Source organism: Neltuma alba, unplaced genomic scaffold (genome assembly GCF_004799145.2).
Source record: "Neltuma alba isolate B1F8T4 unplaced genomic scaffold, ASM479914v2 tig00011382_pilon, whole genome shotgun sequence".
NCBI lineage: Eukaryota > Viridiplantae > Streptophyta > Magnoliopsida > Fabales > Fabaceae > Neltuma > Neltuma alba.
This window is the reverse complement of record NW_021636075.1, coordinates 169,404-193,789: the sequence shown is the minus strand read 5'-3', so window position 1 is coordinate 193,789 and position 24,386 is coordinate 169,404. Positions and strand designations below refer to the sequence as shown.

The 24,386-nt window shown below is 34.5% G+C and overlaps 1 protein-coding gene and 1 pseudogene across 3 annotated transcripts; both read right to left on the bottom strand.

Moving 5' to 3' along the window:
- Nucleotides 1-4: 4 nt before the first annotated feature.
- Nucleotides 5-6,135, bottom strand: LOC114712625 (lysM domain receptor-like kinase 3; annotated as a pseudogene).
- Nucleotides 6,136-12,213: 6,078 nt separating this feature from the next.
- Nucleotides 12,214-23,421, bottom strand: LOC114712627 (lysM domain receptor-like kinase 3). 3 transcript variants are annotated; one of them, XM_028897174.1, is made up of 12 exons: nucleotides 22,660-23,421; nucleotides 20,946-20,979; nucleotides 20,457-20,512; nucleotides 20,238-20,390; nucleotides 18,702-18,874; nucleotides 17,826-17,915; nucleotides 15,831-15,927; nucleotides 15,248-15,399; nucleotides 15,070-15,164; nucleotides 13,602-13,740; nucleotides 13,399-13,497; nucleotides 12,214-12,533 (listed from the first exon to the last, which is right to left on the bottom strand). In XM_028897174.1, exons 1-12 carry the CDS (start codon nucleotides 23,291-23,293, stop codon nucleotides 12,363-12,365), a joined length of 1,893 nt encoding a protein of 630 aa, XP_028753007.1. In that variant the 5' UTR covers nucleotides 23,294-23,421; the 3' UTR covers nucleotides 12,214-12,362. The 3 variants fall into 3 exon arrangements, with proteins under 3 accessions (XP_028753007.1, XP_028753008.1, XP_028753009.1); XM_028897175.1 differs by having other exon boundaries at nucleotides 20,244-20,390; XM_028897176.1 differs by having other exon boundaries at nucleotides 20,505-20,512; nucleotides 22,660-23,420.
- Between the last annotated feature and the right edge of the window lie 965 nt (nucleotides 23,422-24,386).

The following is a 24,386-nucleotide window of genomic DNA, read 5'->3' as shown; positions in this document are numbered from 1 at the left end:
TGGGATTATTGTACAAGGCACCAACGTCCCAATCATCAGCAGTGGAAGAATGAAGTGTCATGAGAGCAACTACAATAGATCTCATAGTTGGACGCAGTTGGGGATTTTCTTGTGTGCATGCTTTTGCAAGTTGAGCCATCTGCAAGACAAAAGCCATGCAAATAATTGAAATCAGCAACACAAACATTCTCATAGTCTGGAAATGTATGGATCTTGCAAATTGCTTAGAGAAATTAAAATGGTGAATTTTATGAAGGAATAAAAAAAAAATTAATTTGTAACCGGTATTTCAGAACTAAATAGGATACACCACCAATTCAATAGCAGGTCTCGTGTGTTTATCCCTCCAGAGTTTATCACAAAAGTTTCAATAAAACTTAAGAGAATTCTAATACCCAATGCACATACTTTCAAAACTGAGTCAATAGGGTAGTCATCCCCCAGCCTTGGGTCAACCAATTTGCGAAGATCTTCCGTAGGAGCAGGCTGATTAAGAACTCCATGAAACTGCATTACATGAAATATGAATAATGACTACTGACAATGCATGGAGCCTTAAGTTTAGATTACTGTAAAAACATAATGCTAATTGATCTTAAACTATTAATAATGTTATAATGAAATAATATATTACAAATATCTAAGAGATGAAGATTCAGGAATGACCATTGCTACAAGGCCCTTTGAGTCAGCATCAGATTGAGTTGTCTTGACGATGGCTTCCTTGGCGGAAATAAGTTCAAAAAGAACAACTCCAAAAGCGTAGACATCAACCTTAGGAGAGACATCACCATACTGAGCATATCTGTGGATAAGAGCATAATACTCTTAATATAACATAATGACGTAATAGTGAAGTTTTTACCTCTAATGAACCCTAAAATGTATTCCTGAACAACATGAATATACACTGTTCCCTATTCAATCATACTTCAAAAAACTTATATGTAATTAAATAAGCAAGCAAGATAAGATGCACTTGCTAACAATGAAACTAGAATGGCTGCGTTCTCTTTCATTGAAAAAAGAGACTCGAGGCTTGTTTGGGAATTTCAGAGAGCGCAGTTGTCATCAATATAGTGGGGTAAGATAGCGTGGAGTGGGAAGAAAAGGGAAAGTTCTCTCTCTCTCTCTCTCTCTATATATATATATATATATTGCTTATACATTTAATCGAAATAATGATAAATAACCGAAGACACCTCTTAATATCAAGAATTCTTGTTATTATTGTTCATTTCTTGATTTAGCCATATGTTTTACAGCTCACTTTGTAAGCCATTGGCCGTAGATCTTTCATACAGTTTTGAGAGAATCAATACAATGAGTTTTCATCTCTCTCTGATCTTTTTTCTTCCTCAATTTCTCTCCTTTCCCCAACTTCGATGCCAATCAACAGCCCTGTCCCTATTTGGAAGTTAACTAAGTCATCTGTGGATTAGAGTGGGTCCAAAGTATGAGCTTTCAACATTAATTGTATAGAAAAGAAGGAAAGTGAGAGTATTCGAATGACAAAGGGTTGAATCACAATTAAAAAAAAAAAAAAGGGGTATGGCATGAGGAGGAGGCATTTTTAAGCTTGTCCGTACCCACACTATTCTGAAGTTTTAACCATCCAAACAAGGGTTTGGGGTTTTCACCACCTACACTGTCCTCCTAAACAAGCCCTCCCGTGGGCACGGGGGGGGGGGGGGGGAAGAGAAGAAAAGATAAAGATAAAGGTTCTGAATCCAAAAAGGGCAGATGATGCATACTCTGGCGGCATATATCCAAATGTTCCCACAAGATGACCAGTGGGAAGTGATGAGTTTCCCACTTCAGCCAGTTTAGTTAATCCAAAATCTGCAACCTGCAAATATGAATATTTAGGAACATCTATAATAGCCCCAAAAATTAATATATAAGACAAACATCCTGATTATTTCAACCTTCCCATGGAAGCTGTTATCTATCAATATATTTGCCGACTTTATGTCACGGTGGATATACACAGGAACTGTATGCTCGTGAATATATTCAAGGCCTCTGGCAGAATCCAGAGCAATTTGAACTCGGGTAGACCATGGCAGCGGATCTCTTCCTGGCAACATTATGACATTGTATTACATGATTGCAATCCAAATGCAGAGTTAGTAGAAGAAACTACTTTAGCTGATCAAAAAAGAAGAAGAAGAAGAAGAAAACCACATTAAGTTCTGATCTAACCTGTGCCACGCAGATGTTGACTTAAGTTTCCATTATCAATGTATTCATAAACCAGGAAAAGAGAGTTCTCAGTGCAATATCCAATTAAGCGCACCTACATGGCATTAAGACATACATATTTATTAATTGAACAAGTATTCTTTAATATTTGACCTACAGTTCTAAGTATTCAAATTATGATTTCCTTCCACATACACAGATACGTACTATATAGAAAAGGCGGGCTTTTTTAAAAAAAAAAATTCCAACGGCGGTGAATTAGAAGTAATTTCCACGTCAATCAAGCATGAAAAATTTAAGAAAAATAGCAACAGCTATAAAATCAAATAGATTCATCTTCTGTCTATTTTAAAATTTTTTGTACCTCAATTTTGGGATAGATAGATGTGATACCAAACAACAGTGGATTAGTGGATTCAGTTAAGAACTCATACCGAAGGAAGTTATTCAATGGCTAGACACCAATGTCAATTAATCTCTACTCATACAGATGGCACCATCTGCGTTTATGTCTTTGATCACAAACAGAAGCACAAAACACAACAATAATAGGCCAAACAAATGCTCGTAAGAGAAGTAACAATGGCAGTGACATAATGCACTTTTTCCATTGAAATTTCCACCTGCTTCCTACATCACCAGGTATTTAAAAGCACTGTAAATTCTTATAGTTTGAGTGACTTAGTATACCAGGTTAAGGTGATGAACATTTGTTAGGACTTTAATTCAGCTAGAAATTCTCTTGTTGCTTGCATATCCATCTTCTTGATTGCAGCTTTCTGCATGGAAAAATCATTCGAGTGAGCTTATTTAGGAGAATATACAATTCACATTTAGGGGAAAACATGGTCTAGCTATAAAGCACAAGCAATTATTGATCCATAATAAGAGCTTTATCAAGTAGTATGTAATTCTGCATGAATATTCTCCTCAACAACAAACATTTTTTCTTTCATTAATTCATTCACTGATTTAGGTATCATGTCATTATATCTTTCATTATATGTAAAACCACAAAAAATGTTCTCAGCAAAACAGAAACAAAATCCAAGAGTTGGGGGAAAAAAGAGGAGAGAGAGAGATTCTGTGTGAAGGATAAATATTGTCCAAACTGTTCCCCTACCCTGTATTCATGTTCTTTCCTCAGTTGGGCTGTTAAGGTATACTAAAGCAGTTTCTCTTAATCCTGCTAATCTATCAATTCCAGCTACCCTTCCACAATTGACACAAACAAAAGAAGATTCTGTTTGACTTGCTCATGCATATCACAGACAGAGTAGATATGGTCTCATCTTTACTCTTAAATTGGCAAAAACAAATAATTTAATCAGACCCAAACATTCATCAATCAATTATTAACAAACCAGAACAATATATGCGTTACTACCTCGCCTCTCAGCTCTGCATAATAGACAGCACCAAAGCCTCCTTGACCAATTTTATTAGCCAAACTGAAGTTATTGGTGGCAGTAGCTAGTTCTTCATATGAGAACTCCACTGATTTGTCCACTGTGATGCCAGTAGGACCACCATATCCTGAAGTTTCAGATTCAACATTAGCAGAGGCTTCATCTAACAACAGAAAGTAAAGTGACAATATGTGGAATTACTATCTTTAATTAATTTCTTAGAATGTGCAATAGAAAGAAAATAAATTGCAATGAAAGGCACAGCAAAGGATAATCTAGTGCAGCTGGAACAGCTTTCAAGTCATGTCAACGAAAACACAAGGGCTGGTTAGAAGGGATCATCGATTAGTTTATTTCTCCCAAGACCCCAATATTTCTCGTTCACTATTTTCTAGGAACATGGGGCCACCCTGAATGACGAACAAAAAATATCTACATAAAAAATTTTAGTAACAGCACCAGATACAGTAAAATTTTCCCTTTTGGGATTGTCGACTACAGATAAGGATAATGTGACATAATTGAACAGTCAAATGAGGTCTTTTGAGCTGGATATTATACGTATTGTAAAGTAAGTTATAGAAGAACTATTGAATCAAGTAAAATCTTCAACACCTTTTCTTTAGCCATGTCTAAAGGGAAATGGTAGAAGGTTTGAAAGAGGAAGGGAGTGATTGAATCAAATAAGTACACTCTTCCAAACATGAGCAAAGAACCCTTGAAAATACTCAGAGTTAACTTTCAGAAATGGTAGAAGGACAAAAGGAAGGAGCTGATTGGATCAATTACATGTAATTACAGGACTAAAAGTCTTACCCTTCTCTTCTTCAACAGTGAACTCTTGGAACTCTTGAGAGATTAATTTTGTTTCAGCCATTTTCTTTCGGAAATATCCAAAATATATAGAAGCTGCCAACAGCAGAAGTCCAGCTACGACGCCAATAGATATTCCAGCAATAACCCCGCCAGACAGACCTGCTTATGAGGAATTAACTTCAGTTTTTTTAGCACAAGCTGACCATTGACAGATATGAATGTCAAACTGAAGAGACAACGATCAAACAACCAGCTTTCTGAGAAGAGAAAAAAGCAAACCACCTGCTCTGGAACTGCAGAGTAAAAAAACAATATCACTGATAATTGTCCATTGAAGAATGGAAATGTTACACAACCAAAGTGCTGATAGCAATGCAAAGAGAAACACTTACCTAGACTCCATTGGAACGTAGATGCCATTTTGATCTGGAAAATAAAGGAAAAATGAGACTGCGATGTTGAAAAATATAGAAGTTACCATGTAAGCTGCTTGTAAAAACTAGAAAGCATTAAACAGAAAAAATTACTATTTTTGCACTAAATGCTTCATAAAACTTGCCAGACGAAATCACCTTTTCCTGATGTTAACAAAAACCAAACCCTATTCATTCCATCAACATCATTTTCAGGCAGAAAGCAGAAAGCCTAATTATATAATCCAGATTTGATACTATACGGGCTCCAAGTTAGCATTTAAACAAGTTTCATAAATGGAAACCTAATCTGAGGCCATGTGCAAACATACCTTTGAATTGATAACAGAAGACTAAGAAGAAAAATTGCAATTGGATATATGTTACCGCTTAGCATCACATACTGGGGTGTTTGGAAAAGATTTTCCAAGTGCCATGTGTTTATTGAAGAATTTTATAGCTATCACACTTAAACCATAAGGTCTTTTCAAGACTTATAACCATTAGAAGCAAAAGCAGAATATACCTTTGCCTGGTATATAAACCAATCCGCTCCCTTGGCTGAAATTCACACCAGGATTATACCTCTGCAGCAACCCAGCGTCAAGCTTCTCATTACTGGCAATTGATTCCAAAGTATCCTCAGGCCTAAGTGGCCATGTGATGAACAATCCATAGAGCTTTGATACTTCGCTGTTACCACAAGAACAATTAACAGCAACATTAAGTGTTCCACTTGCAGGTATTGTGTCGCCATTGAACTTCCTCAGTAACTCAACCGTAGTCAAATTGGAATAGTACGTCTCAGCAATAGTCTTGTAGGTATCCCCTCGGTTAATCTCGTACCGAAACATATGACCCAGATATCCATCTTCAAGACAATCACATGGAAACGGGATGTTGATTCTTGTAGTGGATTGGACATAATCTCTGCTGATTGTTTGGTCTTTGTTGTAGCTGATGATGTCGTTTTCGTCTGTCAGAATCTGGGATCGCACTTGTTGTGTGATGAATGAGAGATTGGAACCTGGCCAAACGTAGTAAGAACCTAGAGCAAGATCACAACCCTTGCTGCAACTGGACTCTGCTCCGGGAGAAACTGAAGCGAAGAAGAAGATGAAGAAGAAAGCAAGAAATCCATGTTTGGGTTCCATCAAGTGCGAGAGGAAGTTGAAAATTGAGAAAACCCAGGAGCAGATAAACCAAAAAAATGAACCAACCAGGAATTAAAAAAGAGAGAAGCTTTCTAGATTATTTTAATGGGGAATGTGAAAGAGGAAGAAAATTTGGAGCGTTTAACCGACCTGGCTAATGAAATGCCATTTGAGCTATGGATGAGAAAATTCAAAACCTGCGCTTCAAATATGTCATCAGCATTAACTAACAAAACGCCACCTACTTGTACGGTCAATTCCAGCTGCCTTTATTTTACGCATGGCGTAGAGAAATGGGAAGGGAACAGGGAAGCATGGCCTGCTTAGCAGATTGTCAAATCCAGTGAAAGTTTTTTTTTTTTTTTTAACTAAAGTCTTGTTAGAGACAATCCTACTTGAGACACTGTCAAGAGCACCTCTTCTAACAGGAACTCGAACTTTGATTTGCTACGTTATGAGAAACTAGTCTATTCCGCTAGACCCAAACCTGTTAGCAATCCAATAAAAGTTAATAAGCTTGCTCCAAAGTTTCTGCATGTGTGATGCTTATGACGTTAATTGGAGAATTGAATTTCAAAGTGAATTCGTTGACCCGTAATTTTGGTATTTAAATATATTTAAAACATAAGATATTGGTAAAAAATAAAAAAAAGATAAATTAATTATAAAAATATGAGTTTATATTTCTAAAATACTTGTATATGCCATTAAATGATATATCAGTTTTGAAGTTAAGTAAATTAGTTTTAGAAAAATAAAAATTAGAAACATAAAATGAAATGAAATCTTCTACTTTAATATTAAAGTTAATTCTAACTAATTCTTATTATAGGAATAGAATAAAGTATCATTTTTAAATTAGTCTGCTCTATAATTTAGTTGTGCAAGAAATCATGTAAATTAATTTAATGTTGTCTGGTTTATCAGGAGTAGAAATGAAAGGAATAAAATAAGTTCAATGTCAATGCAGCAATTTTGGACCGTTTGAAGTCAAATTCAATGTGCTAAAAGTTACGTATCTTCCAGAAAATTACAATTAAATCCCCCCCCCAAAAGAAAACAAGTGCTAAAAATTATTATTTTCTATTCTGAAATTTATGATTACATATTGCTTAAATTGTTATTCAGATTTTTTAATAATCATTTTTTTGGACTTAATTATAATTCTTAAGATCAGACAAAACCAAAAAGTGTTTGAATAAAATAACAGATATCTAAGGATGATAATTTTCATTTGAGATCAAGCATCTTTATTATAGATTTTTTCCAAAAAAAAAAAAAAAGACATTGTACAACTAAAAAACCAGCCAGGTTCATATATTACCAATAAGTCAACTAGTTTTTATTACTTTGGGCAGAGATTAATAACAAACAATTTTATCATCTTAAAAAGTTGTATAAAAGCAAGCTGAAGACCCGTTTGTTTAAGAACATAATTAATTCAAAGAGATAAGATTCAATTCTGCTTTGGAAATTTTCACATAGGATTTATAGGTATCTAAAAAAAATTGTAGCTTCAATGTTGTCGAATAAGCATTAAAATAGAAACAATATCGTCCAACTTCATCAATAGCCGAAGAAGACACATGCCACGTTATGCCACATACGATGCCACAGGGACATGAGTGTTTTTTTTTTTTTGGGATCATTTTTATTCGAAAGTTTTTGTGAAAGAGCAATGTTGTACCAAAAATATTTGGAAAAAAAAAACCAATATCACCCATATTTAATACTCCTCCGGTCCTTAATATAAGATCCAATTGTTAAGTTGATTTTGATTATAAATATAAGACCCATTTATCATATTTATCAATTTTTTCTAAATTATCTTTCTAGATACTTCCTTAACCACAATCAAGTAGAAGAGGGAGATGCGATATTAAGAAAGATAATTATAGTGTTTTAGGAAAAACGTGTCATATTTCTTATAATTAACTAACTTACCAAACTTCCTTAATCTAATCAAATTAGTTAAATAGATCTTATATTAAGGACGGGAGGAGTAACAAATGAATAACAAGCCTATGAAAGACGGATCAAGACGCAAAGAAAGAAAAATAACAGAAACGATCATGACATAAGAGTACCACCCAAGCACATCAGCTGCAGACCATCTTCACCACTCATACGATGGCTTGGTTTAAACAAGAGAACAGCAATGGAGAAAATCAATCCACCATGAGATCCAACAAAGCTACCTCTCATGCATATCAATTGCAGGTAACTCCAAACATCAAGTTATAGCATTTAAGCTGTTACAAGAATGAGGAATGATAACAAGCAAGTCATGGACACAGTGAGGTAGCCCAAAGAGTTAATGCTGATTGCTGAACATATTTGTAAAATATTATATGATGACATTTGAATAATTTCTATCAGACCCAAATAAAAACTGTGTGATAACAACATGTGCTATTTGACATGTTGGATGAGATAAGGTATATTTGCCTATTAAATCACCTGAAGACAGCAAACATGAAGGACACTGGTGTGAGGCCTATAAAATCATCTGAAGTCATAAAAATCAAGCTTTTGAGTTGATGCTTAATGTAAAAATCATTAAGGAATGATGAAACTAAATGGAAGAAAGCAAAAATAGAAAACAAAGATCTTGTCCCACAAAAAAATACATTGAAATTTAGTAATCCATTACTGCAAAATGTGTAATTGCTAGCGACGAAATCCTTCTTCTAGCTAATGCATATTGGTATTGCAATTATTAAACTCTAAAACCAATATTACAAAACTACAATGGCCCAAAACTTTATAAACAACTATCCAATAGCCATATCATCTTTCAATCTTTCCTCAGCTGTACTTTATTCCATAACAGTAATTCAATAATCTAAAACCAAAAACAGGGGGGAAAAGCGACTTATTTAGGTATTCAAAACAGAGTGCAGTAGAAACTAATTAATCTCCAAAGTATCAGAACCATATCAATAACTTACAATGCAAATTAGTTGATGTTCAAACTCATCACAAAACAACCAAAAGCACTTAGATAACCAACAAACTATACGGCTAACTAAATACATACACACACACACACACACACACACACTACATACTTCATTGCATTTACTGGATCAATATCAAATCTCAATCTAGGATGTAACCATTGATTCTTGAGTCCGAATTCAAAATCAAAATGCTTATAATTGTAAGGGTTGAGTTTGCTTTTGATGCTCAACACCTCAACCAATTTCCAAGCAAAACACTATACCCACCGTTATGTGCATTTTCCGGAGTACCTGAAATGAGTCAATCACCTGCACAAATTCACATGGTTCGAACAACTTACTCGTTTTTGCCAAAAAAAGAAAACTTAATCACCTTCAAAACACGAGCTCTCTTCATTCCTGTAGCACTAGGGGCAGCTTTCTTTGCGATGACCATATCTACCACAAGCAAGGCAAATTAATCTCAATCCTTCATACTCAACATTGAAGATATTATTTGCAGCAATGAGTCGGGGAACTAGATTCTTCTGCAGGTCAAGCTCACCACAAATTCTAGCAAATCTGCCTCTCTTTACTTTAGCTGTGGGAGCTGAGTAATCAGTAAGCTATTTAACTCTACTTTTAAAGTTTTCCCGAGTCCTTCCCCCAACCGTGAGATAAAATGCTTGTTATGACAATGGAGTGGAATGTAAGGAACTCTAACCCAAGTAACAGCACGGCTTAGAGGCTTCTGATAAGGATCAAAGTAGGCTGTCCAGCTTTGTACCCAGACACTGTGTTGTAAAACCACCCAAGGACCTTCCAAAAGAACGTTCTTGTAGTGAACAGCCCAATTTTCTGTGTCAGGGAATCGAATAGAGAAATAGTTGTTGGAGAGATTTATAATCTCAAACTCGGGAATACCCCATATGCGTCTTAAGTGATCCTTCAACTGAGAACCGTTGAATCTCTTACCCAAAATGGTTATGATTAGTGCTGTGTTCCAAGGTCGGCACAATTCATTGTACTCCTCTTTTTCATTGGGAACAACAGGGTAGAGATTCATGAGTTTTTGAATCTCTTCCGAAGGTTGAGGTAGCTCCCAAGATTTATCAAGCACATCGAACAACAGATCATCTTCTTCCTTCATAGAGTCCGTACCATTTGTGACCCTATTATGACCTAATCCAAGCAAGGAGTCACGATAAGATGGGATAGTAGAGTGGTTCTTCTTGATACTCTCATCACAGCAAGCACTATCATGAAGCATATGATTGGAATGCTCATTGCAGTCCTGTTCCATTGGTGAAGGAGACTCTTGGTTTTTCATTGCCACGTTCGCTTGAGAAACAGAGCAGTCCTTAGGATGGGTAGGGGTAGTGCCGTAGTCGTCGGCCGGCCAGGAAGAACCTTGCGGTGGCCTTTGTCGTCCACGGCGGAGTAAAAAACGATGCCACAGATATCAAGAGAGAGGAACCCGCAGGACCGTCGAGTCGCTAAACGAAGAAGCCATTTTTAAGTAAGACACATTACCACAACTCGCACAAAAACCGAATTTATAAATGGCTCTATAGTGCCATCAACCATTTCCATTTGTTGCTTTCGTGATCGTGCACTCAACAAATATCCGTCCAGCGGCATTCAACGCGAGGACTTTTTCTTTTTAACCACTCTTATCATTTTTTACCAGCTTTGACTATTCTTGTCTAACTCGCTTCCATTCCAACAGCTCACTTCCAATTTATTTCATAAAAATAAAAAATATATATTAAATTTTATTAACTTTTATTCAAAATTTAACAACCTTTTAATTTTATCCACATTTAATATACATTATAATTTATATAAATAAATTTAATATAATAATAAATAAAAAATAAAATTATACATTCATATAAAAAATTTCTTTTAGTATCTTATAAATAAAAACAAAAAAAATCTTCCCTCTGCTTTATAAATAAAACCAGAGGAGTAATAGTTAAGATATTCCTTTTTTTTCCTTTTACGTTACAAGGAGTTGAGAGGGGAATTACAACACTAAGATGATAATACTCCAAATCCCTATTTACAGGCTAGGTTAAAATATAGTTTTACTCTTTTAATTTTACATAAGATTTTAATCTGGTTTTTTAATTTTAAAAAATATATTTTTAGTCATTTAACTTTAAAATTATAAACACAAAATGATAATATTGAGATATTAAATACTGATAAAAAATTTTAAATACTAATATATTAAATTTAATTTTTAAAATAATCATGATGGGTACCAAAAATCATTATTTAAGATTAATAATTTTAAAATTAAAAACCTAAAAATATACCTTTTAAAATTAAAGGATCGGATTAAAATATACAGTAAAGTTAAAGAATGAAATAATATTGTGAACGGCGATTTTGTTAAGACGTCATTTGACGCAATTTTTTTATTTTTAACTACTTGTATAGTTCTCTTATCTCTGTTTGACTCATTCTGTCATATTTCTTTGCATGTGTCTCTCCATGAGAAGAGTATAAAGTATGTGCAAAACCACATAACACAAAACCTCATAAGAGAGAGAAAGAAATAAAACAGTTAGAAAATACATCCGCAGATAGTAAGAAGAGAATTGAGCTATTTCTATACTAACGGACTGAGGGGAACAAATTTATAAGATATACTACTTTGATCCTTAATATAAGAATTAAGTTGACATTTAATTTAGTTCTAAATATAAAATCTCAATCCACTTTGTCTCTTATATTTATGTTTTTTTCCTCAAAATAGTTCTTATAGCCATTACACATGTTAAAAGTTTTATTAGATGATAATTCTAATTAATACATATGATTAGTAAGGATAATTTAAAAAAGACAACATCTATTCATTATAAATAATTAACTTAATTAATTTTTTTAATTTACTCAAATTAGTTAACTAACTTTTATATTAAGAAGAAAAAGTAGTATTGATATTAATATTCATACGGTTTACTATAAATTCATATTATATATTGAGGAAAATAAAAAGAAAAACGTCCCAACGGACTTTGCCTGCACTGAAAAATAATACTTTCAAAGCTAAAATATTTATTGTTAGAAAATAAATTTAAAAGTATAAAATAAATTAAACCTAAAAATCCCAAGGGACCCCACCAGCGTACTAATGTAGTGTGCTGTGATTTTTTTCTTTTGTTTTTGTTTTTAACTACTTCTATTTAGCAATCCAAGACAGCACATTTTTAAAATGATAGTTTAGCAATTAATAAACATTTTAATTTCAAACTCGTAAAAATAAATGAATGAGACTTCTTCTCTAGGTATTGATGACTTTTATTTAGCAATTCATTGCACTCAATTGTAAAGTGACTACTAAAAAACTTGTGTGTGTCAATGCGCACACACACATTTAAATATTGGCGTATGATTATTTATTTTTTACATCTAACTGTGCCTTCCAGGCATCATATTTGCAAGTGTTGGATTTTCTTGCAAGGAGGCAATATGCCATTCCACAGAAGTAGAAGAAAGTGTCATCAGAGACACTGCAATAGATCTCATACTTGGACGTCTCTCTGGGTCTCCCTGTGTGCACATTTTGGCTACTTGCGCCACCTGCAATGCCATAAACACCCGTTTACAAGTAGTTAGATTCATCAAAGGAATCACACACTCTGAATCATATTTCAGGTAGTCAAAGTTAAAAAAGGTGTGATGCTAGGCTTCTAAAACGCCTTATGAGAGAAGCATGAGAAACAAAATATTAAAACCTAACCAAGGTCCGTTGATAAGACCAATGAACTAGTCTCCTGACCGTTACGATCGAGAATTTTGGACGGGTCAATTAGATTTCATTTTACACTTTTGTTTTCCTCCCATTGCTAAGCCTGAAATCATGTCATTTTGAGTAAAAGAAATAAAAAATAGCAGTCCGTCAGCTTTAGTAACTCTGTTTTATTGGATTATACATGGTTCATACATTAATATTCCATTCACTTATAGATTAATGTCTTTTTTACTTAAATACAACTCTTGTCAAGGATTAGACTACAAACTCTTAAATCATTGTTTTAACCAAGTTAACAACTGGTCTGACTTTCAGTACTTTGACAAAAGCACATGCACGAGCAAACCAAGGTTCTATAATAATGAAAAAAATAGATGTTGCCAGTTGTTGGATTCAATGACGCATAGTAAATGACATGGCAGGATAATAACCCTCAAATCATAATAGACAGATTAGATTTTCACGAATATTGGTATTGGATTTGAAACATACTGACTGCACTATACTCATGTTCTTCATTGACATAATGACATGCTTATCTAGGTTCTTGAAATTTTTCATATTTTTTTATGAAGTTTTTTTAGTTAAAAACGTTGGGATGTATACAGACTCTTTAGTGCTTAGCACTTGACAACAGACATGCAAGTATCTTCCAAACTCAAAATGTTTAAGCAGTTCAAGTTATTTTCTTACCTCGTAAACTGAGTCGATTGAATATTGGTCTCCAAGCCTAGGATCAATAAGCTTTTGGAGATGTTCTTTAGGATTAGGCTGCTCAAGAGCTTCATCAAACTTCATCAACCAAAGCAAATATAACCCTTAATTATTCAAGTGAAATGACTAGGTTGATATTAGAAAGCAAATAAAACATTTTTAATGGGGAAGTCAACAATTACCAAAGAGACAAGGCCTTTTGTTATTCCAGAACCGGCTTCACCAACCCTCAACACAGCTTCTTTAGCAGATATAAGTTCATAAAGAACAACCCCGAAGGCATAGACATCGATTTTTGGTGAAACACTACCATATGCATATCTGCAGATGGGAGAATGGAGTCATCAAATATATGAACACAAAAGTGAACTCATTTCCTTCTTACATGCATGGTAATCCACCAATCTGAAAGTTTCTCCCTAAAAACCATTTCAAGGCAAGCAATAATTTCGCATCAACACAAGTTTTCTTGATATTCAGATCCAATTAAGTTATTAAAAAATAAAAAAAGAAACAATGAAACAGAGATAAGAGAAACCATGTCTAACGCGTAAAACATCTATTAACGGTAGATGCAAATAATTTCTGCACGGTGTGTATATGCATTCTTGAACATAGCCGTGTTCTTTATGGCTATATATGTGAGTGGTCCTTTTAGTCATGTTTGTGAAGATATGTGTGACAAAAACTAATCAATTTCAAAAGATAAAAAAGAGGGATGGTTAAAACTTTGTACTCCTCCTGTCCTAAATATAAGACTTTTTTTGTAGTGTAATTTTACACTACAAAGGGGGTTGGTCTTATATTTAGGAATACATTACAAAAGGGGTCTTATATCTAGGACCGGAAGAGTATTAAGTCCGCAGTTTGGACTTTGATTCTAACGAGACCCAACCTCTTCCAACCAGGGCATGCAAAAAGGGGCATATGGGAGTGGCAAAAAGGAAGGAAAAATAAGGAACTGTTGGTCCAAAGGAAAACACAGAGGTTGAAAGTCAGATGAGATAGAAAATAGAGGAGCAAAATAAGGGAGTAATGATGAAGGGCAGGAGTGAGTAGTTAAAGAATTAAAGTGTAAGTGGAATATATAATAAAGAAGACAGGGGAAGGATGAAGGCAAATAAGATCTTTGGTAAGCTTCCAGGTGGAGAGAGCCAACCTCTTGGAAGTTGACAAGCTTATTTTGGTCTTGAAGCTCATGTGATGTAGTATTTGCATTTATAATGAGGTTTGTGTGGTACAGTGTTTGTCATGCTCTTCATCATCCATATTGGAGTTGTGCACTGTAATTCATGTTGCAAATGTCAGTGTCATGTTATAATCTATGTTTGGTGTAGTTTGGGGTTCAGTTTTAGTGAGCTGCGTGCTTGTATCTTATCATTTTGTGTTTTTGTTGCTATATTTCTGTATTTTGAGTCCAACAGGGGTATTGGATGGATCTTGAATCTGAAACAGTTGTAATATTTGCCCACTAGAATGAAATGTGAACTTAAGCTCCCCAGATGCTATTGACATTGTTCTGAGTTTTAGTTAGAGAACTTATCTAGTTCTAAACAAATTCTGAGCTCCATATTTTCACACAAACTGCAAATCTTAATATATATGCCTACGTTAGTTACCGCCTAAAAAGAAAAGGGGAAGTGGCCATACTCGGGTGGCATGTAACCAAATGTGCCTGCAATATTACCAGTGGGAATTGATGAACTTCCCACTTCAATGAGTTTCGTCAACCCAAAATCGGCAACCTGAAAAGATGTTCGTTAAAATGACTCAATGTCATGATGAATATATATAGATAGTCTCCATAGATATTGAACAAAAATTCAACCTTTGCACAGAAGTTTTTATCTATCAATATATTAGCTGGCTTTATGTCACGATGAATATATACAGGCCGTGTATGCTCGTGAATGTATTCAAGACCTCTGGCAGAATCCAGAGCAATTTGCAAACGCGTAGACCATGGCAACGTTTCTCTCCCTATCAAAAGCAACTTGATCATCATATAAGATATAAAATCTATTGCATGCCGTACAATTTACAAGCCATATATATATATCTCGTCTGCCAGAATATTTGCAATGCATATAGCAATGAGTCTAGTTCAAGTAATACTCTCTCCATTTCAAATATAAGGAATTTTGTATGAAGTCCTATATTTCAATATGTAATGTCTTTTACACAATTTTAAATGTAATTAATGTCTTTTTATCTGCAATGTCTCCAGGAGTACGTCAAAATTACTCGCCTCCCATTAGAAATTGGTGATAAATAAGGGCAAAAAGAATTTGAGATCTTTAAGTCCTAATTGTTACTCTTGGTAGTGCGTGTTAGATTAAAAAACCTTATATGTCTGAAATGGATGGAGTAAATAATTAGATTGATGTATTATCCCAGAAATACTTTCCCACCTGAATCCCGCAGATGTTGGCTTAAGTTTCCGTTGTCGATGTATTCATACACAAGGAAAAGAGAATCCTTCTTAGCACAATATCCAATCAAGCGTACCTACATGAATTTTAACAAGTAGATTGAATTTAAAACAGAGTATTGTATGGTTTAAACAACAATTGGAAACCGCCTAAAAAATGGGATTCTTGAAATCATGAACGTGCAGACATAGAAACACGACCACAAGGAATGACAAGGTAGAACATGACAAATTTCTTCCCACAACAATGGCAGATAGCTTCAATATTACCTTCTGCGCATAAGCATATTGAAACGAATAAACTCACAGAAATTAATTGAAGTCATTACACCAATCAAGAAGAGCCTCTCAACAATTTTATATACCAATCACATGATTTATAAGCGCTATTAAATTTACGTCTGAGGGGGTATTTGGCAACCTTGAAAAGTACTTCTCAGAAGCCTTTTTCCGTAAAACGAGGCAAACTCCTCCACATAGTTACTTCATAAACTGTAAAAGCACTTTTGAAACCATAATTTGGTTTCCATCCAAACACCTTCCGAGACAAACATTTTTCACTTTTTTTTTTTTTCCATTTACAAGACTTTCTTCCAGGAGATCATGGCAAGGTTGGCATGAGTAATGGACTGTGTTATGGTTCTGTTGTTGGGCGTATCTTAAATTGTGAACCGTGGACTACGCCTTAATGCTCTTTTCTGAGTCGAACACAATTTACTCACAGAAGGTTTACAATGCAGTTAAGTTCCATCCAAACACTTGGAATACATCTTATATCCTTTCTCATTGGCATGAAGCAGGTATCTTATTGGTTGGATGTTGATCAGTGCAGATAGTTTGGCAAGAGAATTAAAAAAAAATGCAACACACTAAACGATATATGGAAGGTACAAAGCTTAGTAAAGAATCAATTCCCCAATTTTCACACTATGTTGTGCTTTATAACTTTGTGAAGCACATTCATGGTGCAGAGATGGTTCTCTTTGATACAAAGTAATACATATGCAGAGAAAATAAGCAGAGGGAAGGAGGATATAGACAGAGAAAGAACGAGGGGGAAAAATGCAAAATAGATTGGATTCCCAACAAATTAATAGTTGAAAATGTCGGATGCGTTGAGAAGCTTTTGTGTGAGCTGAGTGAGAAGTTGCTTATACTGTGTTCTGAATGCTTTTACAAGTAAATGACCCAACTAATAAGCCTAGATCTGAAGTGTGTCTACATTGAGTGTAAGGATAACATTCACATATGGGGTGCAAACCATGTGAGCGTGGGCACTTGTGGTATTTCCCATGTGACAGTTAGCGAGAGAGAGACTATATAACGGGGGTTTGGTTATTGGAAACAGTATGGATATTGTGATGAGAGAATTGTGAGGAAAGTTTCTGTGCCTCTCGAATGCACAGTTGAGTAGTTTCTTTTTGTTTAGGGGTGCTCCATAAGACTTAAACTCTGTGGAGCTATATCTTCTGTTGATTAATACATATTTCAGAGCTTTGATTCCATCGGTCTACAATAATCTCCCTGAGAAAGTGAGAATGACTATTTGTAGTAAACTAAAATAATTAACAATTAATTATCAGAAACTCCACAGAAAAGAGTAATGCAGAGAGCAAAATAGCTTAATCTTGGAGAACTGAGTGTGATGCTTTCGTGTTCTAAAATAAAATTAAGAAGCATGATAATTACATCATTCACTTTAATGAGATAAAAGAAAATTAATCGCAATCAATCCCCAAACAACAACCTTCAAATTCTAGGGGTTAGCATATCATCACTAATATTCTGAGTTCAAAATAATGAGATTGATGTCTTCATGCAAATTCCTAGACTAATGCTAAAAATTCTCACCATCTACCACATCATTCAAGGGAAGCCAGAGAACTTATTTAGCTTTTATAGAGACAATATGTTTATTATTTATATGCACAAGAAAACTAACACTATATATACTTTTGTTTAGAAGTCATCATACCAGGTTTAGGTGATGAACATGTGTTAAAACTTTCAATTCAGCAATAAACTGTTTTGATTTTTGCGACTCCATCATCTTTATTGCAGCTTTCTGCAAAGGAAAGCCCCTTTATGAGATTTTTAATAAGAGAATAAGAAAACTAAAATGGCAATAATAAGAATAAAAAAATGCATGTATAACCTACAAGTACTATGACATTGTCTTGTATAATATGTAATGCGACTGAAAAAGAATGGTGTAGATCTGAATATTTGGGCTAAAACATGCATCTGCAATTATAATAATAGAATATTTTAGCAAGAGAAATAGGAAAAGGGAAAAATACAGAGATGAATCTATCCAGTCTCGCTCTTTAAACTGACACACTTAGGAAGTGACTCTTCATCTTCTTTCCAGTCCTTTATAGCATGAGCTTAAGGATTACCTGTCTTTTCCATAACCAAGAAATTACAGTTAACACAGACAATCTGTACAATACAAGTTTTTTGCTTATCTGTCTTGGCCAATATGCATAGTAAGAGAAAAGCCTCATTTTAAATACGAACATGATACATACGTACTAAATTCTATTACTCTATTGATGAATAATCCATTACTTAAGTTCTCAACCTCCAACATTCTTATAATACTTGTATTCCAAATCTGCCACACGTAGTACCTTTAGATTTGGCTAAATGCTAGAACTCATCAATAGAGCAAGACTACAACCATCTTGTTTAAATATTTTACATATACCTTTTCGAAAAAGAGTTCCGTAAGACAAATTTGGATGAATCAATGATAAAACTTTCCTCATATGTATATTAATGAAACACAACTTTTCTTGCAAAAATGCATGCAATGATATGAAAGTTAATAGTGCATGACATTACAAACCTCTCCTCTCAGCTCTGCGTAGTAGACGGCCCCAAAACCACCTTGACCAATTTTATTTGCGAGACAGAAGTTATTTGTGGCTTGAGCTAGTTCTTCATATGAGAACTCCACTGATTTGTCCACAGTCAGGCCATTGTTGTTGGTATCGACAGAAGCAGGAGGACCACTCGAATCTGAAATTCCATATCCAATATTACTATATTCAATTATTAATAATATCGCCATTTCCCATGCATTTCATCCATTTGTTTCTTCATAAGCAACTGCAGGAAGCATTTTACAATCACAACGACAACGAAGATTTTGCTAACCTTGAGGGCCGAATGAGGCTCCATTTTTTAATTTTGATTACAACAGACACTTTGAAGCAAAAGTTAGGGTTTTAATGCCCAAGAGAACATATCTTGCTCTAAAATGAGTTTATCGGAGCATACATGCTCTAAGCTCTAAGCCACAAAAGATTAAATATAAGCTTTATATCATTATTTGGTCTATAATTTGAGCAAAAAAGTGCCTGTGTTGTGTTTTGGTTTTTTAATGTTGGTGAGACATCAGATGCCACAACTAGTCCCCATTTAGGATTCAGGTCGTCTGATGCCACAAGTTGCTTCTGGTAGAAGGAGCCCTTGAAATGCAGGTAATATCCATCCGCATGGAGCTCAGTTTGCCAACTGAGCTGCATGCTGCGGTTACATATGCAAGGCTATAATAGGTCATACACTATTGAGCTAAATAACATAAGTTTCAGTCGACATGTGAACTTCAAGTCAAATCAAAAGAAGAATAGGTGGACTGACATGGAGATTGAAATAAGCTCAATTAATTTACAAATCTAGACGCTTTTATACTTTGAGTGAATGCCGAAGAAGTGCAGTTTCAGTGCACACAGCAGACAGAAAATAAGTTCAGTGAACTAAATCATTCTAGCCCAGACAAATTTAAAGAGGGATTGAGAAATTTCAGAAAGTGACACAGCAATCAGATTTTCTGGGATGATCTGCGTCCACCTATAAATAGTCAGAGTAATATGAAGTCTTCTTTTACTTCTGCCCCAAGTGTTTAGAAAAGGTTTTGTACATCTGTCCATCCTATGACAGATAACAGTTTCAACTTTGCATCAAAGCATTGGATATTGGGCACCATTCAATTCACTTTTATGGTAACCAGTAAGAGAATGCACTTGAGCTGATTGAATAGAATTGCCAATCAGGTTTCTCCCTCAGTCAATGATTTTAAGCTGAAGGGACGACATTATTTTACAAGCAATATGACCTATACAGCGGCAAGAATTTGAGATGTTTTAAGAAAATTGACTACGGACAGCATCACACTGCGAACTTTTCTCTTTTGAGGTAGTTAGCGAGACAAAGGCAATGAGACCAGTTATAAGATTATTTGAGCTTTACTTCAGAATGTCAAAGAAGTTAGAGGAGAGTTGTTAAATCTTTTAAGCCTTTGAGACACACTACATTTTACTCACATTTTAGCAGCAAGCACAATGGGAAGGAGAAAAGCAGAAGTAGAAATCTAATGTACCTCTACCCGGTTGAGAAGAGTAAATTGTTACCAACTTTTGCTCCTCCTCCTCCCCCTTCTTTTGGTAACATACGACACAAATACAAGCAGCCAATAAGAGAACGCCAACTACTGCTCCAGCAGATAATCCAGCAATAGCCCCACCTTTTAGACCTGCTTATTTCGAAAACAATATCAGACCAAAGTAGCACCGACCTTATAATTTCAGCATATTCTTACCAACGCATTCATCAAGTAAGCAACTTTCTGAAAAGAGAGAAGGCCAACCTTTCGTGCTGCAAAGGGAAAAGAGAACACACACATCAGGATTAAGAAATTTAGAGTAAATTACATGAACTCCTTAGTTTTGCTAAAAGTTCAAATCCAATTCCAGAAAATACAATTTAGTGCCGTTTAATTTTTTTTATAATAAAACACCCTCTATGATATTTATTTCATCCGAGTAGGACCAAATTTTTTTTTTTAAAAAAAAAGGCAGATTGTTTTCATGAATATTGACTACCAAAAAAATGCAAATAGGTTATAGAGGGGTGCTAGAGTAAAAAATTTCAAAAATTGGACTAGAATGTGGCGCAACTTTGTTTCGAGAGAAGTGCATGTATGTTTTGAAAATAGAGGAGAAATTTAATTTACTCAAAAATATTACTAGAGAAAAGAAAAAACCTATGCATCTTCATGTACAAATCGTACACAAAGTAGGCAAGTTACCTTGGGGCCATTGGCACATTAACGTCATTTTGGCCTGAAAAGTTAAAAGTATAAAATATGTGAGGCATGTCTAGAAATATTTTAGTATCTCATAAACGAGTCAAAAAATTTGAAAACATGATACTTGTTAGCTAAACATGGATCTGAATGCTTGTCTTACCTTGTGACTTTTTTAGATTGCAAATGATCAGAAATGGTTGTTATCCCTTTCTTATCTTTCTTCCATGATTCACATTAGTCAACAGTGAAATCACAAACACTAAAACCAAAAGTAGAATTAATTTTGAAAGAAAAATGATTACTACGCTTAAGAATGTTATCTAATGTGGATAAAGAATTAGCAAAATAATGGCTTCATCCTATGACTCAGTATCGATTGTCCTAAAGTCCTTGTAAGTTGCTCTAGATTGTTTAGAATGCTGTGGCGGGTATAACATTCAGTCTCCTGCTAAAATATGATACCATATGGTCAGTTTGGTTTGCAATCATCCTTTTTTTCGGTTACGTTATTACTCGAAAGTATTCCTTCGACATGGCATAAAAGGGCAATGAAATTAGGATCCAAATGTGCTCAATATGTACATTTTACAAAAATTCAAATTAAGGAATCAAACTTTGGCAGATTAGAGACAATCAGTATTTAAAGAAGCTTGCAAGTTAATGCAAATTTCTATGAATCAATAATATATATATTTATGAAAGAGTAAAAAGAACAACAACATTTCACCCGGGGAAAAAAAAAACAGAAACAGCCAAAAAATACCAGCTCATAATTTACCAGATTACCCAACAATAAACTATTGCATAACTCAACAGCCACTAGAATAAGGAGCTGCATTCTCTGCAAGGATCAAAATCACTTCATAATACTCTCCCTCATATGACATCTTTATATAGTTACTTCATCAGTCATTAGAAGAAAACAGTTTAAGGTTTATGTCAGTCAAATATCAAGATGGATTGTCCTGGCTTATAACAAGGGCCTCTGTAGAAACGCTCGGGAGTTCTATTAAATGTCATCGAAGGGCCATTGAATTTCGCTAATAATCCGTACGAAGCACAGGATACTATCACACTATCAAAATAGAACAACCCCCACCTCCTTTACATAGAATAAGAACTAATGGGGACTGGACAGTCCAGATTCATTAAACAATTTCTTTATACTTCATTTTTTAAAAAAACTTTAAAATATGCGAAATGGAGTATAAATAATCTTTTAATTGTCAACTCCAAAAAGGGGGGGAAAAAGAAAACAGAAAAATCATAATACAAATGCAATAAAATAGAAATGAAAAAATCTAAATGATCCAGATGGGTGGCGCAGCCGTGTAGCAGACAAAACCGAAGCCAGAGATGTGGGACATTATAAGAGAGATAATATATGCATCGTAGACATCGGAGCTCAATTTTACAAAGCAGAAAGCCAAAACCCAGCCTCACTTGTATAATCCACGGGATCCAATGTAAAATTACCAGCTCCAATGCCAATAAGATGGCCTTTTTACAAAAGATACAAAATCGTAAAAGAAGACCAAACCGTGAGAAGAATTTATTATACTGAGGTTTATGGTCATATATATTTAGATATGCTGACACTTGACAGAAAAGTTACTCTAAAATGACGATCAAATTCAATCATAGTTTATAATTAAATTATAAGACTTGAAAGAACAAGTAAATTAATTTATCATTATAACATAAATTAGTGTACCTTTTCCTGGTATAAACACCAGACCACTTCCCTTGTTGAAATCAGCACCAGGATTATACTTCCGCAGCAACTCCTGATCAATCTTCGTCTGGTTCGCAATTGATTCCAGCGAATCCTCAGCTCTGAGTGGGTAAGTGATAAACAAACCATACTGTTTCGAAACGTGGCTATCCCCACAGTAACAGTTCACCGCCACATCGAGCGTAACAGAATCAGGAATATTGTTCGGCGAATAGCCATTGCGGCTCTGCAACTCCGAAGCTGTGGTCAAATTGGAGTAGGTCTGATTCGCAATCTTCGTATAGGTGTCTTCTTTCTGCATTGGGTACTTAAATACGTAACCTGGATCTGCCCCATCGATGCAATCGCAAGGGAACGGAACGTTCACTCGAATGTTCCTTGGGATGTAGTCTTGGCTAGTTAGTATGCCTGTGTTATAGCTGACGATATCCTCAGCCCTTTCAAGAACCCGGGATTGCATAATCTTCGAAAGTTGGGTAAGATTGTCTAATTGGTCTGAAATATAGTAGGAGGCTAAAGCCAAGTTGCATCGTTTCTTGCACTTCGATTCTGCGTTGAAACAAAGGGAAAATAACAACAACAAAAGGAGTGGAAACCCAAATCTGGTTATCATTTTCTATATGGGATTGCTGAAAAAGCAGAGAAATGGAAATATGAGTGTGCTGAATGAATAAGCAGGGAGAAAGAAGCTTAAAATTTTGGATTATATAATGGCAATGTACAGAATGTTTCCCAGTGGGATTAAAATTAACGAACGAAATGATGGAGGATTTGTATTTGATGTGAATGTTAATCATTGAAGACAAGTCAATTGATGAGGAAAAGTTTCCCGCGTATTTTCCTCCGGACTGCTTGGGGAGAGACGGCAGCAAAATTGAAGACTGGCAACCAAAGTCAAAGTTTGGATTTTACCAGTTAGCCCGCTGAAAGCAGCTTAGGTTGCGTTCTTGACGGAGTGGTGAAAAATCTTAGGAAATTGTAATTAGATCCTACGTACGGAAATTAAATACAAAAAAATCTTTTAAAATGATAAAATTATTCTTAAGTCTTAAGAAACTTTATTATAATAAATTTTATTTGTTTAATACATTGACAAAATTGTCTTTTTTTTTAGTTTGCTTTAACAACTTAAAGTGTCGGAATTGATAACTATCGCGGCAGGTATTGACAATTCATGTATTATATTTTTTAATCAAAAAATATAATAAACAAATAAAATTTATTGCAATAAGATCTCTTGGGACTTCAGAATAATTTCATAATTTTAAATGACTCTTTTGTATTTAATTCGAGGTGAGACCTAATTACAATTCTCCCAAAAATCTTTCAAACACTAGAGCTTTTTTTTTTTCCTTATCTTTTTTTAAAAAAAACTTTTTCCCTTCAACTTCTCTAAAATTATCAAACTCAAGACACAATTTTGAAGTGAATTATGCATCGACCTCATTAAACATGTACAGCGAAAAGAAAAAAAGTAGTTCAAATAATTTAAAATATACATTTTTGAAAAACGACTAACAATTTTATTAATAATAAAGATGTCAAAAAAAAGTGCTCAAGAGTCTCCTTGTTAATGATTATGTCCAGTTGCAAAATGGAAAATATTTTGATACATATGAAAACATATTGCACAAGATAAATTGCACCAACTCAAAGACTAGGATTCTTTAGACAATAAATTTTGCCATGAATAATTTTCATCAATT

Excerpts from the sequence above, each read along its gene's own strand:
- LOC114712627 (XM_028897174.1), bottom strand. The coding sequence starts at position 23,293 with ATGATAACCAGATTTGGGTTTCCACTCCTTTTGTTGTTGTTATTTTCC. Across the intron at positions 20,513-20,945 it reads AATGTGCCAATGGCCCCAAG|CACGAAAGGTTGGCCTTCTC; the intron begins GTAACTTGCCTA and ends TTCCCTTTGCAG. Across the intron at positions 15,928-17,825 it reads ATGTTCATCACCTAAACCTG|GTACGCTTGATTGGATATTG; the intron begins GTATGATGACTT and ends AAATTCATGTAG.